The following is a 16,368-nucleotide window of genomic DNA, read 5'->3' as shown; positions in this document are numbered from 1 at the left end:
ATAACCGCACGGAAACTGTTTAAAGGAACTGTTTTTCGTCCAATCAGCAGATCGCAAATCAGACTCAGGTAATCGGTGCCACCCTCGGCCGGTCCGCTACGCCGATGATAACTCGTTTCCCACGTGTACTCACCAATAAATTCGTCATGGAAAGAGAAATAAACTTTTTCGATGAATCAAAGTTGTCCGTTATTGGTCGTCGTTAAACAGTTCCCGTGCGGTTATTATAAACATTTCGAAAAAATTTTATTAGAAAGATCGCTTCAGAATAATGTATTCTACAACCGTATAATGCTCTGATGCGGAAGATACGGGACACGCTGTATACTTTGAGGTGTTAACCCCCAAACTACTATTCTGCAGATAAAGAAATTGCTGACCAAGATGCTAAGAGATTTCTTGAAAAAAAGACCATATATAAAAAAGAATTTTTATTTAGTTGGAAGAAAGAAAGATCATTGCTATATTAAACTTGAAAAAAAAGACAAGATCGTATTTCTTTTTAAGTGTACTGCCTTTCCTTAAACGTTCGGATGGCTTAGAAAAATTTGAGCTCTGCGTTAATATATTAAAGTGCACGAGGTTGAAAGAGCCATAAATCCAAGGAGACCTAAACAATAACCTAAGTAGTACCAAAAACATAAACACTCAAACAGCTCTAAGTAGTACTAGCGATTTTGCTTATCTCTCAGTATAGAAATTGAACCGTTGTCTTTTATTACACACCTAAGTATTACAATTAGTTTCTCTTTTAGTATCACGTGCTGTTGAAGATTCAGCCTTCTGTTCGTCAAACAATTGTATGCATTTTGGAGTATATAATCAAATGTTCGTATGGACATTCTAGTAGATACCGGTGATGCATCAGATTCAAAAAACCTTCTTTCGTTATTTTTTAAATCTATAAAAAGACGATGGTATTCTTCATAAATTACTACATAGTCCTGTTTTTGAGTCGGACGCCATACTTCCTCTTAGTTATACATTCTTAAAAAATGGTTGTTGGAATTTTGTTTGATTAACAACATGGGGATTTGCATCCTCACAATAATGGCTGCCATGCTAAATTTAAAATCCCTTTTCTAGTACAAAACATTCAACTATAAACAGCACTTTACTAGTGAAATTGGGTTGGCTGATCCCGAAACTGTTGTCAAAATTGGATGAGAGGTTGCAAATCACGAACATTTAATACTTGCAGTCTCTATACAAGCTGTTTTCCAACAGCGAGTGCAAGCTGTTGGCACTTTCATCGTTCGCATTCACTACATTTTCTTCGACTTTCAAAAAGTGTTGTGACTTTACACGGAAACGACCTTGAAATTGAGGAAGTCTCCCAGAATCACGTAGTTTTTGAACAATTGTGCGAAAGTTTGTTCTTTGTGAAAATATTGATAAATATCAACGACGTGATTCTCGAGTATTAGATACACATTTACCGTACAGTAATTCCATACTGAACAATGATCATATAGATCAAATAACCAAGCGAACAACACCGGGTATTTTACTAAAGTTCGTAAAATAGGTTCGCTGACACGAAAACATGTACTTCTCCAAGTTAGCTTCATCGGAAGATAAACGCTCTCGAGATAAACGTTTAATTAATGTAAGTGGTTCCCAATATGTCGCTTTGGTAAGCATTTACCCTTTCCATTTTAGAATTGTATTTAAAACATGTTACGCATAATCTTACTATATCCTTAGCTAAATTTTGTCCTGCAACTGTTATACACATTGAATTTTGCTATGATGTTCTCGAAGATCAATCCACAGGTGCCTCAAAAAATGTACTCACACTTTAACTGTCGCTAACATGCTGCCTTTTTGTATTGCAGGTATAATTAATTAATCACAGCATGGCAGGAAATCAACCTTAGTTTCGAAGAGAGGAAGTTTGAAGTGCAAAGACGATTCAGAAGGGAATTCGCAAAACCGCCACCAACGCGACGGACTATTGCTCGTATCAGTATACGCGAGACAAATTTGCAGATCGAACCAGAACGTCAACAAGAAACGTTCTCGACGACCACGGACATCCACGAGCCCTGGAATAGAAGAGCAGGCGCAGGAAACACTCCTTCGATCATCACCTCTTCGACAAACTGTTCGGGAAACCCACATCTCAAAAGATAGCATCTGCACTGAATATGCCACATTCCAATTGTAATCCATGCTCTCAACAAAGACGATCCTGACCGGAGAGTTCAATTCTGTGAATGGTACCTGGCAAAATGTGCAGAAGATGCAGGGTTTCCACCCAAATTGTGTGGAGCGATGGGGCGTCCTTTAAATTAAATGGCTTCATTAATCGCCATAATTGCACGTACTGGAGAGTTAGGAGTTAGTTGGTCCACAAATTTCAGAGATGTTTGGTGATGACGACGAGATTTACTTTCAGCAAGATGGAGCACCTCCCCACTACCATCGCGAGGTACGAGCTTACCTCAATGCAGCTGTTCCAGACACATGGATTAGACGAAGGGGTACTATTGAATACCCTGCGCGTTCCCCAGACCTCACGTCCATGGACGTGGATGGATTCCTAATGACCTGATTCGTAACGTTTACGAATCCCTTGGTGCACGTTATCAACGTTGTCTGGACAATAATGGTCATTAATTTGAACATTTGCGAACATGATTCTTCAATCACATTTGTCTTCTGTATTCGAAGCCATTCCACTTTACTCTATGTTCATAAATAATGCTTTTCTCGTCATTCGAAGTGTGAGTACATTTTTTTGATACATTCTATAGACACAATAAAATGTCTTTTCCTATAAGATTAAGTCTACAACGCATGCTTATAATACCTTCATAATTAATAGTAATTGTTTGGACTAGCTTTATTATTCTATTGGTTGCAGTTTATATTTCCAACCTTGTTAAAGGATCATTAAGTCCTTTCTTTTAAAGTATTTTCTTTTTGCAGCATTTCGGTTTGTGAAAAAGATGATTCATCGCCTACAATAAGATCGTATCCAGTATAAACCATTAGACCGTCTGTTCAACAGAAGTAAAGTACGACTTATGTAGGGCTCCCACTTTCCCTTTTCCACTTTGAAAACCCACTTACTGAAAAACCAAAAACATTTATTAAATTTGTCTTTGTTAAATTGTTATACTTTGTTATATTCAATTAAAAATAAAAAAATATGAAAGTTAAATTACATGAACAAACTCTCCATCACAATAAAAATACCTATTTACAACAAAATTTCTTTTAAAAAGTATAAAGCAACAAAGAATATCTAAAAACTTGCACACAAATCAACTTTTTTAGACGTTATCTTTTACAACCTACGAACATTTTAAAAATTTTAACGTAGTTCTCAATCAAAAGTGGTCAGAACGCGGTTTGAACTGTCAAGATAGGGAAGAACTCGGTGTTTTCCCCCATTTCGATCCACGCCGGGTCGCGCGACAGGATCTCCATATAAACGACCTCATTACGCTGGGTTTTTAGGCCCCTTCTTGTCTGTAGAGTAGCATAAAAGTTAACCCTAATATGTAAAATATTTGTTTCGTAAGCTTATACTCTGAATCGACCAATCTTGAGTTAGATTTTGTACCTTTACGTGTGGGGTACTTTAAAATGTGCAATAAGGTACATTCGAATCTATATTTATGGGGAGTAATAATGGAATATGTATTAGGAAAACGTTTTCGAAATAAATACATGTTTCAAAAGCAATTTCTTTTGTATTGTAAATAAAAAAGAATTTTTAAAAATGAGATAAATTTAACCTCCATGAAGTGTTGATATAAAAACTATCCTATCGTTTGGTTCTATCTTATAATTAACTGTATCCTGAAATAAAAAAAAGGATTTTATTTGATTTTGAAACCTAGCATTTTACTGTTCTCCATTACCATGATTTCCCAATCCACATCATTTACCAACACTAATATTCCAGGTCGTCTAAAAAATTAAAAAGTATACAATCAATAAAATCAATACCCCATATTTTCGAAAGACCTACACTGAGTCATCTTGAAGAAATAATTCAGGTCTTTCCTTCAAAAGATTATCTTTAATCCAAAATAACAAATCGCCAATTATCCCTATAACATCAAATAATCATTTTAAAATAATAATTTATTCTATCTATAATACTTACAACTTTTATCTTTCGCCGGTAACTCCACGGTATGTTTCTTTTTATTATCAAACAATAATTCAGCTCCACCCCTTCAACAGATATTTATTATCAATAATAATAATCACCTTATAAGCATTCTATCTTACCCAAATTCAATAACAATTGGAAGAACACTCATTTTTATAACTTACAACATAACCTCTCCTAACCTCAAATCTTAAAAATGAATTGAACGAACTTCACAGTTGTTTATAAAAGTGTTACATTTATAATAAATTTAATCAATTATAACTTTAAACATAATAAATTAGGTTTAAATCAAATTTTTAATAACAACAAAAAATCAGTTAAAACTTATTTAATTAAATATTTTTATTTTTCAACGTATTTGAACCTAACTTCACACGTAAACATGACAGTTAATTAACCTCTTTATATCATCGGATTTATGTTTTACTTTTTTAAGCAAGAATATCAAAAAAATAATGGAGGAAGATTACGAAGAGCGTCATTGGGACGGTGGTGATGTTATGGATGAAGAGGTAATAACTAAAATCTAGAAAAATATTTTTATTTATTTCATTTTTAGTCGGAAGGTTGTGATGATAATTTAGAAAATCCTGAACTAGTCTTAGCAGAATGCGCGGAAAAATTTTCTACTCCCGATTATATAATGGAACCTGGTATATTTTCCCAATTAAAACGTTATTTTCAATCGGGTGGTAACCCAGTTCAAGTCATTGAACAATTATCTCACAATTACACAGCCGTTGCTCAAATGGCCAATTTAATTGCGGAGTGGTTAATTATAGGAGGTGTTAAAGTGACAGATGTCCAGGCTATGGTTGAGAATCATTTAAAAGAGATGATTTTGAAAACTTTTGATCCAAAGAAAGCGGATACTATTTTTACAGAGGAGGGTGAAACTCCTGCTTGGTTAACTGAGTTAATTGAACATCCCACATGGAGATCATTAATTTATAGACTTGCAGAAGAATATCCTGATTGTTTAATGTTAAATTTTACAATTAAATTAATATCAGATGCTGGGTTTCAAGGAGAAATTACAAGCATTTCTACTGCTGCTCAACAACTTGAAGTATTTTCAAGAGTTTTAAAAACTTCAATAACCAGCTTTTTAGCAAACCCTGAAGAATGGCAAAACACCACTAAAGAATGCGCTGTAAGATTTTTATTTTTTTAAAAAATTAAATTTAAATTATTTTTATTTTTAGAAAATGGTTTGTCATGGACAACATACCTATGTTTATAGTCAAGTTGTTATTAATGTTTTGGCTAGAGAACATAAAGGGGGAAGTAGTATGAAAAGACTTTCACAAGAAATCACAAGATGTGCACAAAAAAAGTATTTATCAATCTAAAAATTAACTCAATCAAATTGATTTTAATAATATTTTTTTAGTGGTCATGATGTAACTCCAATTACAATGGCATTAAATGGTGCAGCTGCATATCCTTCAGCTTGTCAAGCTTTAACTTCTATGTTATCGAAAAACACACTTAATCCTGCTGATATAACAGTTTTATTTAAAAATTATAATTCGCAAGATCCACCTCCGATGGATTTAATAAGAACACCTCAATTTTTAGAATTACTTGTAGATGCTTTATTTAAACCGGGCATTAAATTAAACCCTGATCACAAACCGAAATATATTCATTTATTAGCTTATGCAGCAAGTGTTTGTGAAGTTCAAGCCAAAAAGGGACAAAAACGATCTTGGAATAAAGACGAATTAAAAGCGACGATTCAAGCTGTTGAAACGGTACATAAAATTTGTAATGTTAATAAAGGTAGTTCGGAATTAATTGGTGATTTAAATAATTTATATCAATGTTTAAAGTAAGTGGATAAAAAATAAGGAAATGAAAAATCATTCTTTGGGGATTTGCTTTTTTTTGTAGATATCCTGTTGTTTCTGTTGGTGTTATCAGATGGGTTGAGTGCACAGTAACTGAACCAAGTTATTTTAAATTATCAACAGAACATACACCCATTCATCTGGCTTTGTTGGACGAAGTGGCTACTTTACATCCACTTTTACACACTCAAGTATTAGATTTATTAGTAAGATTGTTTGAATCAAAACAAGATGAACTTGAAATTCTTGTTCAAGTAAGTATTGAAATTAAATTAAATGAATTTATTATTTTCTACTGAATGGAAAATGTTAATAATTTAGTAAAGATTTTAATGATAACCTAATAACACTTAGATCAATTGCAATTTTTCTTTGTTCTTTTGTTCATTCTAGGTATTTGGTTTCTTCTGACATAAAGGTAGTATTAAAGGAAACGATTTTTCATGTATTATTTAGATATTCTATGAAATGATAGAATAGTTTTAAAAAAATTTAGTATAATTTATTAACTGTTAAATATTTACAAAAAATATTTACATTTACATTAAAATATTTAGTAATTTACTGTAAATTACCAAACAAATTTTTCATAAATTACTGTTGGGAGCTAGGATGTATCTGCGCATGCGCTCTTGGTGATTTGATAATGCTGTAAAGTCCCTGTAAGAAACTTAAAAGAGTTTGTTATAACAGAAACAAATATTCTAGACGATAATATTAAACGTAACACTTTAAGCGATATATTCTGGGGGAAACTTGATACATAATATAAAATTTTAAACCCCATTTCAATAATTTTAACCATTTCGTTATTAAGAGCGTACGCATACGTTTTTGTATATGTGGGCTTGCTATATGATCTTGAAAATACTCCGTAACGAAAGGGTTAAAAAATGTACAAACTTCCCAACCTTGCATTTCTCATGTTGTTGACTATTTTCAACATTTGAATGATCAACTACAAAGTGAATACCCAGTTTTAGAAGTAAAAACAATTCTATCACCTTTAAAAGCACGAAGAGATATGGCTGTCTATACTACATCTTTAAACAAAGTAGCAATGGAAATCTTAAACCATTTATAGCCACTACCACAAAAATCCGTTTTTATTTTTAAAAATTGATTGAATATTTCTTAAACTATTGTAAATAAGATAATTTTGAAGTATGTTTAAAAAAAAAATCAATTATGCTGCAAATAAATGGGGGTGCGTATACACACCTTTGGCAAATAATCCTGTTATTTAGAAAAAAAATATTTTTTCAAACTTTGGAAAATAAGAGTAATTTAATAACTAAAATTATACATTAATATGAAAGTATTCAAAACAATCAGCGTGCAGATGTACTTTAAATTTTTTGCTAAAGTATATTGTATGGCTTTTGCAGATTTTGCACTTTTTTCTCAAATTGGCTTCCGATTGTTTTATTATATGCTCTATGTTGTCGACTCTTATCTCTTGCGGTAAACTTTGCCTTGATGTTCTACCATGAGAAGAAGAAGGGTTAACATTTGTTAATTCAGATTGGCCTTCGAATTTCATCAAACTTATAGCCAATGAGGAGCGAAAATGTAATTGAGACATTTTAGATCTGTTTGCCATTTTAAAAATTTTCCAGCTGTTGACTACTGCGCTATCTATCATGTTGATAAACAATGACCACCACCATTTTTCCATCTTATTTTGATTCTGTAATTAGCAATGCCATTGTCGTGAAGATCAACTCCTCCCATCTATTTATTATAATCTGCTATTACGTGGTGTTGTGGAATTGTTTCTTCTTTATGTTCTTTTCTGTTATACCGTGTAGCCTGGGCAAGAGGGAGTACTTTACAACAATTGGTAATTACTGTGACGTCCGAATTGTCCACTGTACCACTAATACTTCCAAACTGGGATCAAATACACAAATATACGAACCTCGTTGTTTTTTCTTCATAACTTTCTTTGTTTCGATTGGACAGTTTGCCAGCCGATTATCTCGCACTGTTCCCGTTACAAAAAAACCTTTTTCTTTCAAAATACCGAAAAGAGAGTATGACGAAAAAAAGTTGTCGAAGAATATTCTATGATGTTATGGATTTTTTATAAATCCATAACAATAAATCCGTATAAATCCAGAGCAAACGTAAGCAACGTACGCTTTTTTTACTCTATTATCTAGGTGGGCTCTCTATGTCAATTTGTTGTCAAGTGTGATGCCCAGATATTTGACCTCTTTTGACAACACCAATGGAGTGTTAGCAAGGGATGGCATTCTGAGCTTGCCAAACTTCCTCATCCGTATGAAAAGAATCAACTCTGTCTTCTTAGGATTTACAGAGAGTGTTTGTTCGTTACACCAAGTCTCTATCAATTTGAGAGTTACTTGCATCCTATCAAAAAGCACGTTTATGTACTTGCCTTTGACGAGAATGGTTAAATCATCTGCGTAACCAACTGTAGTAAAGTTGGTTTCAGCGAGGCGGTTCAAGAGGCTACCCAGGGTGAGGTTCCACAAAAGTGGGGTTAGTACACCCCCTTGTGGACAGCCTCGAGTAACACCTCCTTGGAGGCTGACATTGCCAGTCCAACCACAAAGAGTCGGTGGAACATTATGCTCTAACAAGGCATCGTTAATACCAGAGAAAGTTGTTTTATCAAAAGCTCCCTCTATATCTATGAAAACACCCAGGGCGGACTCCTTTAGGTCCAGCGCTCCACCAACAACTTGCTGGTCACTGAGTGAAGAGCCGTTAGTGTGGACTTGCCCTGAGTGTAAGCGTGTTAATTAGGATTTACTGGTTTAGAAGACAGAAATCTCTAATGTAGCGATCGCACAGTCTTTCCAGAGGAGCAAAAGAAAGGAGGAGAGACTGATTGGTCTAAACGATTTTGGTGTGAAATAATCAAGCTTACCCGGTTTTGGTATTAAGTTCACTGTGACCTCACGCCACGGACTGGGTATATAGCACAGCGCCAGGCATGCCTGGAAAATTTCCACTAGGTGAGGTACTAAATCCTCCCAACCCCATTGTAAAAGGGCTGGTATAATACCGTCTAGTCCTGGTGTTTTGAACGGCGAGAAGCTGTTGATGGCCCACCGTATTTTTTCCTCCCTGCAGATTTCTTCGGCTGAAAAAAAATCATCTGCAGTAGGTTCATGGTTGGTGTCCTGTTGTAAGCACACGAAACTTCCGGAACCTGAAAAATGCACCTCCATTAATAGATGAAGACTATTTTAGTAAGCCAATTCGTCGATCAGGATCTGATTGACCTCCTATTTCTTAACTTGATCAAAGGCTTTAGTAAAGTCGACGAAACAGAAAAAGGCGGGATTATTAAATTCTATTGATACTTTGGCAGGTAAATGGACAAAACAATGTGAGGTGTCAATCATATATGTGGACAAACGAAAAATATATTGCAGATTATGTTGATTAGTTTTTTATGGTCAGATATTTTCCAATTTTCAACCTCTAAACCATATTATATTTACTATTGTCAATTACTCAGCGTTGTCAAAACAATCACCATAACACATTAATAAAAATACATCTGTGCAACACAAGTGCAACAAAGGGACGAACTATTACTACATGCCAAAGCAAGATTATTGCTACTATTTTGGCAATAGATGTATTAGAACTCTACAAGAGAATATGTTAATTGAAAAAGCCTACAAACTTAGTTAAGTAACCCGGCACCTTAAAAGTTTTCATTAACGTCTTCCTGATAATGCAGCAAACTGCGATGTACATACTGTACTTATTAAAGATTTAGCTAAGCGCATTTTTTTTCTGATCGTAATTGTTCAAAACATAAATCTCTGTGAATAATATTTTATTTGACCTCCTTAAATCTAAGAAAGCTCACACCAGAAACATAGTGTTAGTTTTATGTCTATTGAATAAATATAGCTTTACCTAGATTAAGAAAGTTTTATCATTGTATATACCAATAATTCAGATGAAAAGCTTTCCAAGTATTGTTTATTACGTTCTTATTTTTCTTTCTGTTAATAGGAACTTTCCCGTTCTATACCACCATTTTTGTTCGTTCTGTTCAAACCCAATCATTTGGGATGTATAACCGGTGATCTTTGCTGCTATGTGGCTTCCTTACGTCAGCCATCTTTTCTAATCTGTTCTCGCCCATCCTATCGATATATGGAATCCATTAACATCGTCTGTGTCGCGTCTACCGAACGACATCTCTCGTCTGCCGTATTTTGTCAGTCCTTATTCTAAAAGTGTGCGACCTTCATTATCAGATATCCTTGCGGCTTTATTCGATTACGCGCTCCGTTTATGAAAATCTCTATTGCTATTCCGAGATAGTTAAATAACATTACCTGTTCTATAGTCTGGTCGTTTACCGAACTTACAAGGTAACTTCACATTGTCGAACGCTTGTGTGAGGTCGCCAAAACAGAGAAAACTTGTTCATCAAATTCTATGGACTTTTTTGTAGTTTTATTTTCCTTTATTTAATTCTTTTGATCCAAATGTTTCGCAGATATTAAGAGAATCAAATGGATGGCTGCAGAGAGCGTCAAATTGAAGATCGCCATTTATGACATTTCGACTTCCTTCGAGGGAAAATGTTGCGATTAAGTTTGTATCTCGTCATGCTGAATTTATTTTTATTTGTTACTTTTACTACAATTTTAATCTTGATACGCGCACTCTATAAACATTGTATATTACTTACTCTGTCCTGCCGAAATTCTTTTGTAACAACTACAACATTATATATTTGTAACTGTTGATACGATGGATATACACGATTTTTTGTTTGTCCCTTTCAGTAATTTTCATTAAAAATTCTAAAACTTGCGCAATCGGTTCCCTTCTATTAATCGTCGTAGATTTCAATATTTCGAGCGTCTTCTATCTTCTCTTCGGACGTGAATATACATTTCAATTACAACCTCGTTATCGAAGCAGATAACACCATATTAATTTGCGGTTTGATGATCATTCTACCTTTCTAGAGTTGAGAAATTGTCAGGTCGCTGTTGTGGCTCTACAAATCATGAAAATGTTATCGGCTCTGGTTGATGACTACGGCAGAGATATTAAACACATTTGAGAATCTACGCAGAATCTCGCTAATTTGCGTTCCAGATCATATTAACATCGCTGGAATAGCATTTGTGGGAACCAAAAGTTGGCATTAAATAGAAGACAGTTAATCTACTGAGAATATTATATTCCAGAAATGCTAAATATTATAATCTTAATATTGAATTATTACTTAAAATAAATTTTCATAACTTTCTTAGCTTTTCCGCTAATTTTTACACCTTTTTTGTTGTAGTTGGAAATGCGTAAAATGGTTCTAGACCGAATGGTAAATCTACTTTGTTCAGGTTGCGTTGTTCCCGTAGTTAAATACATTAAGCAATGTTGGCAAAAAGGTGATACTGATATTTCTTTAATCAGATATTTTGTTACTGAGGTAAGAAATAAGAGTGTTTTAAAATACATTTCTTTCAAGATTAACATTCAAAACAAATTTTATTTCGTCTACAAAGAAATTTATAAATATTTAGTCATGTTTAACAACTTGTTTTAAAGGTTTTGGAGGCTGTTGCACCCCCATACAGTTCAGAGTTTGTAAATTTATTTATGCCAATGGTTGAAAACGATGAAATAACAGGAACTATGCGTGGTGATGGTGAAAACGATCCTGTTTCAGAATTTATAGGTAAAAATAAATTTTTTTTTTAATTTTTCTCTTAGGTATTAATTTCTTTTATTTTTTCTTGTAGTTTATTGTAAGGGTCATTACACTACTGTTATATAATAATCTCCATTCAAATTATTAATTTTTATAAGAAGAAAACAAAAATAAATTTTATTTATGTTTTAAATGCAATTTTATTTTTTCCCCAAATCACACCAAAAATATTGAATATAATGTCAAAGATAAAGATAATATAAAGATCGATTTATTGTAATTCAATAAAACCTACAGTTTCTTCTGGATCTGGATCACAATCCGCTTGAGAATTACATCTTTCAACATTACTTGGAAAATCGCAAACGTTTTCAGCTTCGTTAAATACCAAACATTCACCGCAATCTAATTTTTCTGCTTCTCCATTGGAACATTCATAAAAGTATCTGCAACTTTCTGGATCTGCATAATAAGTTGGGGTTTCTTCTGGATTAGGACATGTCATATCAGCTAAAAATGTATTTATAAATAATTATACAAATTAAAAAATATTAATCAATACCGTAACATGTCGCTAAAAGGGCTACAAGGAATATTATTGAATCTAAAAATATTAATATATTACTTATAAATTTATTCTGCTTATCTGTATACTTACATTTCATCTCTTAGAAACGATGATAATTTTCTTAGAAATACTTCTTGAACTATGGTCCAAAAAAGCAAATTTTTTCATTTATAGGTTGTTCAAAACGATTTTATCATAAGTGGATAAAATTAAAATATTGATGATCTCAGGATAATTATTTAAAATAAATTGAAGTATTTCGATTATTAATGTAATTAAGGTAATGAAATCAAATAAAAATAAGTCATTTCTTCATATCATGTACAAAACAAGATTTAACACAAGATACATGACGCAGCTTACATATTTTAAGAACAACAAATATATCTAATAATAAAATCACTTGATTAGCACTTGATTTTTATTGATTATTTTTATAAATTGCGCATCTAAAAATATTTATTTGAGTGATTTTTTCTTTGTATTTTCTATTTATATGCCAACATGATATCAGAATGACGCAGTTAATTAGTCTGATTAATGACATTTCGATACAAGAATATCTTAATTAAATGTAAAATCTTTGTTATAACTAAACTACTACTATAGTGTAGGTATACATAATTAATAAAGACTTGAAGATGTTAACAAATATACAGTTCGGGACACATAAAACCAGAATTCAACCAGCGACGTTACTATTACTAATGGAGATCAACCCCAAAACACCAAGACATCATAACATTTCTTCTTTCTTTCTTTCTTCGGCGTTACAGCTCGGGATAAGCCTTAGCCTGCTTCACAACTTCACGTCATCCATCTCGGTCTGAAGTGAATGCAAACAGCTATTCCAGGCGTGATTTCTTCCATCATTTTCTTCCAGTCTGGCAAGCATAACCTCTCAAATTCGGATTCGTTATTCATTATCATCCGAATCAAGGCATTGCACGAGCTTTACTTTGTAAGGATGATCCACGATCTTAATGGAAAATTCTTTTTATTGATGTATTAGTTATTCCAAGTCCTGTGGCATGGCGGGTAGTCGATCGGCATGGACTTGTTAACATGGCTTGTCGAATAATCTCAATATTTTCATGGGTTCAAACTATTTTGGCACTATCAGCTCTTTGTTTAGACAACTATCTAGTATGGTCGAAGTTGTTATCTGACGGAAAGGTTGACTCCGCAACATCCAGACCATTATTAGGCAAATTACTTCTATCTTCTTAATTTCTTTTGCAAAATGTATAAGAAACGTGTGATGCTCAAGTTCTTCTCATGTTTATCATAGTGCCACAAATATTCAACATGCCGGCATCTCAAAAGAGCACACTTTGGTTGAAGCATTATTTAATTTCAAGTTTAGCTTCAACATTACTGAGCCGCTGAGAATTTGCCACAATGAGATCAAATGTGGCAAATTTTAAACATCGAACAAAACCTATTAAGTTTAATAAAAATTATATAGGATCAAGCCATGTTTTACAAAATCACACAATTTTATTATGTTTAATAACATAATTTAACAAATAAAATCTTTAATTAACAATTAGAAGTTATAGTATTATTGTAACATCCTTTAATATTTCGAGGATAATCACAGACGAATAATTGTGGGCTAAATACCAAATTTCCTCCGCATACCATTTTGATTGGTGTCCAATTGGAACACACATAATAACATGTAGAACATTCTGAGTATTTGAAGAAGGTTGGTTGCAAAGTTTCGTTAGGAGGACATTTCATATCTACAAATAATCTTGGTTAAATCTTAATTAATTGTTATAACTTAATTTAAACTTTTTAATCATACCTGATGCGTAATTTAAAGTTATTAAGATGAAAAATATGTAAAAAGTTTGGACTAAAAAGTAATATATAAAATAGAATATTTTTTTGGTAAATTTTATAAATTTTTCTACTCACTTTTCATGGTATATAGTAGAATTAAATTTACTTATTGCTTGATAATTTTATTTTATACCGATTTATCTACATTCTGAGCTTCGGATTTATAGATGAATTATTTGTAAAAATCGAATATAAGCAAATAAGATAAGAAAGACTTTATACGTTATTGTTTGAATTTCCAGGAAATTAAAAAATAGGGTCAATTGTTTTAAAAATGAAAGAAAAATAAAAACTATATTACTTATCAATTTATTAAATCAATATTTACTTTGACTTCAATTTCAAAAATACTTATCCAGTAGTTGGATTAGAATTTTTTGAGATAGTCATCACTTCAGATAGAGAATTTCACCAATAATTTCATCATTTCCTTTTGAGACATCTTCAAAGATGAAACGTAAGCTATTTAGTGTTAAAAAATATCATTAAATCTAACATTTGTTTAATTTTATTTAGATCTTCTTATATTTAGCATAATTTTAGTTACCAGTTCGGGTAAGAATTTTAACTTAAAATAATAGAATTTCTTAGTATAATGCCTAAAAAATTATAGCTTTCAAATGTCCAACATCAGAAAAAAACCCTACTTATTATCCAGATGAAAAAGATTGCAAGTTTTTTTATCAATGTTCGAATGGAAGCTCTACTCATTTACAATGCGGTGAAACTTTAGTATTTAATCCTGAAATAAAAGTTTGCGACCGACCCCATAATGTACCATCTTGTAACACATTTGTTGAAAATGAAGAGTTAGGTACAAATGAAGAGTTAAGTACAAATGAAGAGTTAGGTACAAATGAAGAGTTAAGTACAAATGAAGAGTTAGGTACAAATGAAGAGTTAGGTGCAAATGAAGAGTTAGAAGAAGATAAAGAAAAAAATATAGATGAAATTAATTTCGAACTTCAAATAAACTAATATGTTTAAACGAAATTTGAATCATATTGAAATTTGATTATATTAATTCCAAATTAATCACAGTTTTATTATAATGTTGCAATTAACTAATTAAAAAAAGAAAAAACTATCTTTAAATAAAATTGTATCAAATTCAAAATAAACTTTATAAAGTCGGTAAAACAGTTTCCTTTTTTCAAAAAAAACATAAACATAACCTCAATTTGTCTAAAATAATTTTAAAATTAATCTCATGTTTTTCTCATAATATGCAATAATAAAAATGGATTTAGTTGAGGTAGTTTTAAGAGCTGTAGAAGCTGAACGTTACATCGACACTTTTAAACGATACAATATCAATTCGGATTGTTTAAAATTGTTGGGGGAAGATGATTTAGAAATAATGGGAATTGATGATATTGTTACTAGAAAAAGACTTATTGAACATTGCCAGGCTTTAATTATAAAAACGCCGTAAGTAAAAATAAAATATCTTTATTCATACAAAAATTTATATTAAATAATTATTTTTTACAGAGGGAAAGAATCCTTGATTATAAATAACGACTACATTAAAGAAGTTTTAGAAGGTGTAAATAAACAATTACATTTTCATTATAATAATTTGGTTTTATCAACTTATAGAGATGATGTAATCCTCTATAATGTACCCTTAAGTGATAGTTCGTTGGCGTTAAGAAACTGTGTTAATAATATTAAGAAAGATGGTGTTTGTTTAAAGAAAAAGGTTATTTTGAAGCAATTTTATTTTAAATGTGAATTAATAATTTATGTTATAGGTGATTCCTTCTAAGAAAGCTAAAAAACGTAAGATTGTTTTAGTTTCAATCTTATCCATGGGTCTGTTATTGGGATTAATTATAAAAATTGCTCATAATAAAGATTAAAAATCTTTATATTAATATAAAATTATCTATTATATATAAAAAGAATTTTTCTATATTAATTCTTTATTTTTATAATCAAATAAAATAATAGGTAACAATAACTGCCTATTGTCAAATATGAAAAATATGTTTTGTAATTCTGATGTTATCAAATTTAATATAAATTATTTTGTATAAGTAATTGGTTACCACTCTTAATCAAAATTCTCACTTCTTGACTCTATTCTGCCTACTCTACATCTGGACCAGACTACCAATAACTGTCTCCTTGGAAACTACTCATTCCAGTAAACTACTTCTCTGAACTCATCTCTGGTCTTGGAAATTCGCCATTGGACTCTTGACCAAAAGCTCACTGTTAACTCTCAGCTTCTTCCGCCGAACTTCTCCAATGAACTCCACTCTACCACGAACTAACTGCTCTTTCTTTT

General features: G+C 32.0%; 5 protein-coding genes and 1 long non-coding RNA gene across 6 annotated transcripts; 3 read left to right on the top strand and 3 right to left on the bottom strand.

Annotated features, from left to right (window-relative positions):
- Positions 1-3,684: 3,684 nt before the first annotated feature.
- LOC111428663 (Ubiquitin-related modifier 1) lies at positions 3,685-4,362 on the bottom strand. The gene is made up of 5 exons (XM_023064302.2): positions 4,252-4,362; positions 4,124-4,194; positions 3,986-4,067; positions 3,876-3,924; positions 3,685-3,813 (listed from the first exon to the last, which is right to left on the bottom strand). The coding sequence occupies exons 1-5, from the start codon at positions 4,281-4,283 to the stop codon at positions 3,745-3,747; spliced, it is 303 nt and encodes a 100-aa protein (XP_022920070.1). The 5' UTR covers positions 4,284-4,362; the 3' UTR covers positions 3,685-3,744.
- A 146-nt stretch (positions 4,363-4,508) lies between these two features.
- Positions 4,509-11,846, top strand: LOC111428661 (negative elongation factor complex member TH1). Its single transcript, XM_023064300.2, has 8 exons — positions 4,509-4,647; positions 4,695-5,288; positions 5,341-5,471; positions 5,529-5,969; positions 6,032-6,242; positions 11,291-11,431; positions 11,551-11,680; positions 11,745-11,846. The coding sequence occupies exons 1-8, from the start codon at positions 4,591-4,593 to the stop codon at positions 11,777-11,779; spliced, it is 1,740 nt and encodes a 579-aa protein (XP_022920068.1). The 5' UTR covers positions 4,509-4,590; the 3' UTR covers positions 11,780-11,846.
- On the bottom strand, positions 11,839-12,391 carry LOC139431583 (protein obstructor-E-like). The gene is made up of 3 exons (XM_071199534.1): positions 12,312-12,391; positions 12,216-12,257; positions 11,839-12,163 (listed from the first exon to the last, which is right to left on the bottom strand). The coding sequence occupies exons 1-3, from the start codon at positions 12,316-12,318 to the stop codon at positions 11,925-11,927; spliced, it is 288 nt and encodes a 95-aa protein (XP_071055635.1). The 5' UTR covers positions 12,319-12,391; the 3' UTR covers positions 11,839-11,924.
- Positions 12,392-13,697: 1,306 nt separating this feature from the next.
- On the bottom strand, positions 13,698-14,243 carry LOC111428666 (uncharacterized). Its single transcript, XR_011641676.1, has 3 exons — positions 14,148-14,243; positions 14,035-14,085; positions 13,698-13,969 (listed from the first exon to the last, which is right to left on the bottom strand). It is a non-coding gene; the product is annotated as an uncharacterized lncRNA (long non-coding RNA).
- A 203-nt stretch (positions 14,244-14,446) lies between these two features.
- LOC111428660 (uro-adherence factor A-like) lies at positions 14,447-15,212 on the top strand. The gene is made up of 3 exons (XM_023064298.2): positions 14,447-14,529; positions 14,589-14,627; positions 14,686-15,212. The coding sequence occupies exons 1-3, from the start codon at positions 14,523-14,525 to the stop codon at positions 15,048-15,050; spliced, it is 411 nt and encodes a 136-aa protein (XP_022920066.2). The 5' UTR covers positions 14,447-14,522; the 3' UTR covers positions 15,051-15,212.
- Positions 15,213-15,236: 24 nt separating this feature from the next.
- Positions 15,237-16,118, top strand: LOC111428662 (uncharacterized). Its single transcript, XM_023064301.2, has 3 exons — positions 15,237-15,503; positions 15,567-15,777; positions 15,830-16,118. The coding sequence occupies exons 1-3, from the start codon at positions 15,313-15,315 to the stop codon at positions 15,935-15,937; spliced, it is 510 nt and encodes a 169-aa protein (XP_022920069.1). The 5' UTR covers positions 15,237-15,312; the 3' UTR covers positions 15,938-16,118.
- Positions 16,119-16,368: the final 250 nt, after the last annotated feature.

The sequence above is a fragment of the Onthophagus taurus genome, chromosome 1 (genome assembly GCF_036711975.1).
Source record: "Onthophagus taurus isolate NC chromosome 1, IU_Otau_3.0, whole genome shotgun sequence".
Lineage (NCBI taxonomy): Eukaryota > Metazoa > Arthropoda > Insecta > Coleoptera > Scarabaeidae > Onthophagus > Onthophagus taurus.
The sequence above is the reverse complement of the archived record's forward strand: the minus strand, read 5'-3'. Positions and strand labels throughout refer to the sequence as shown.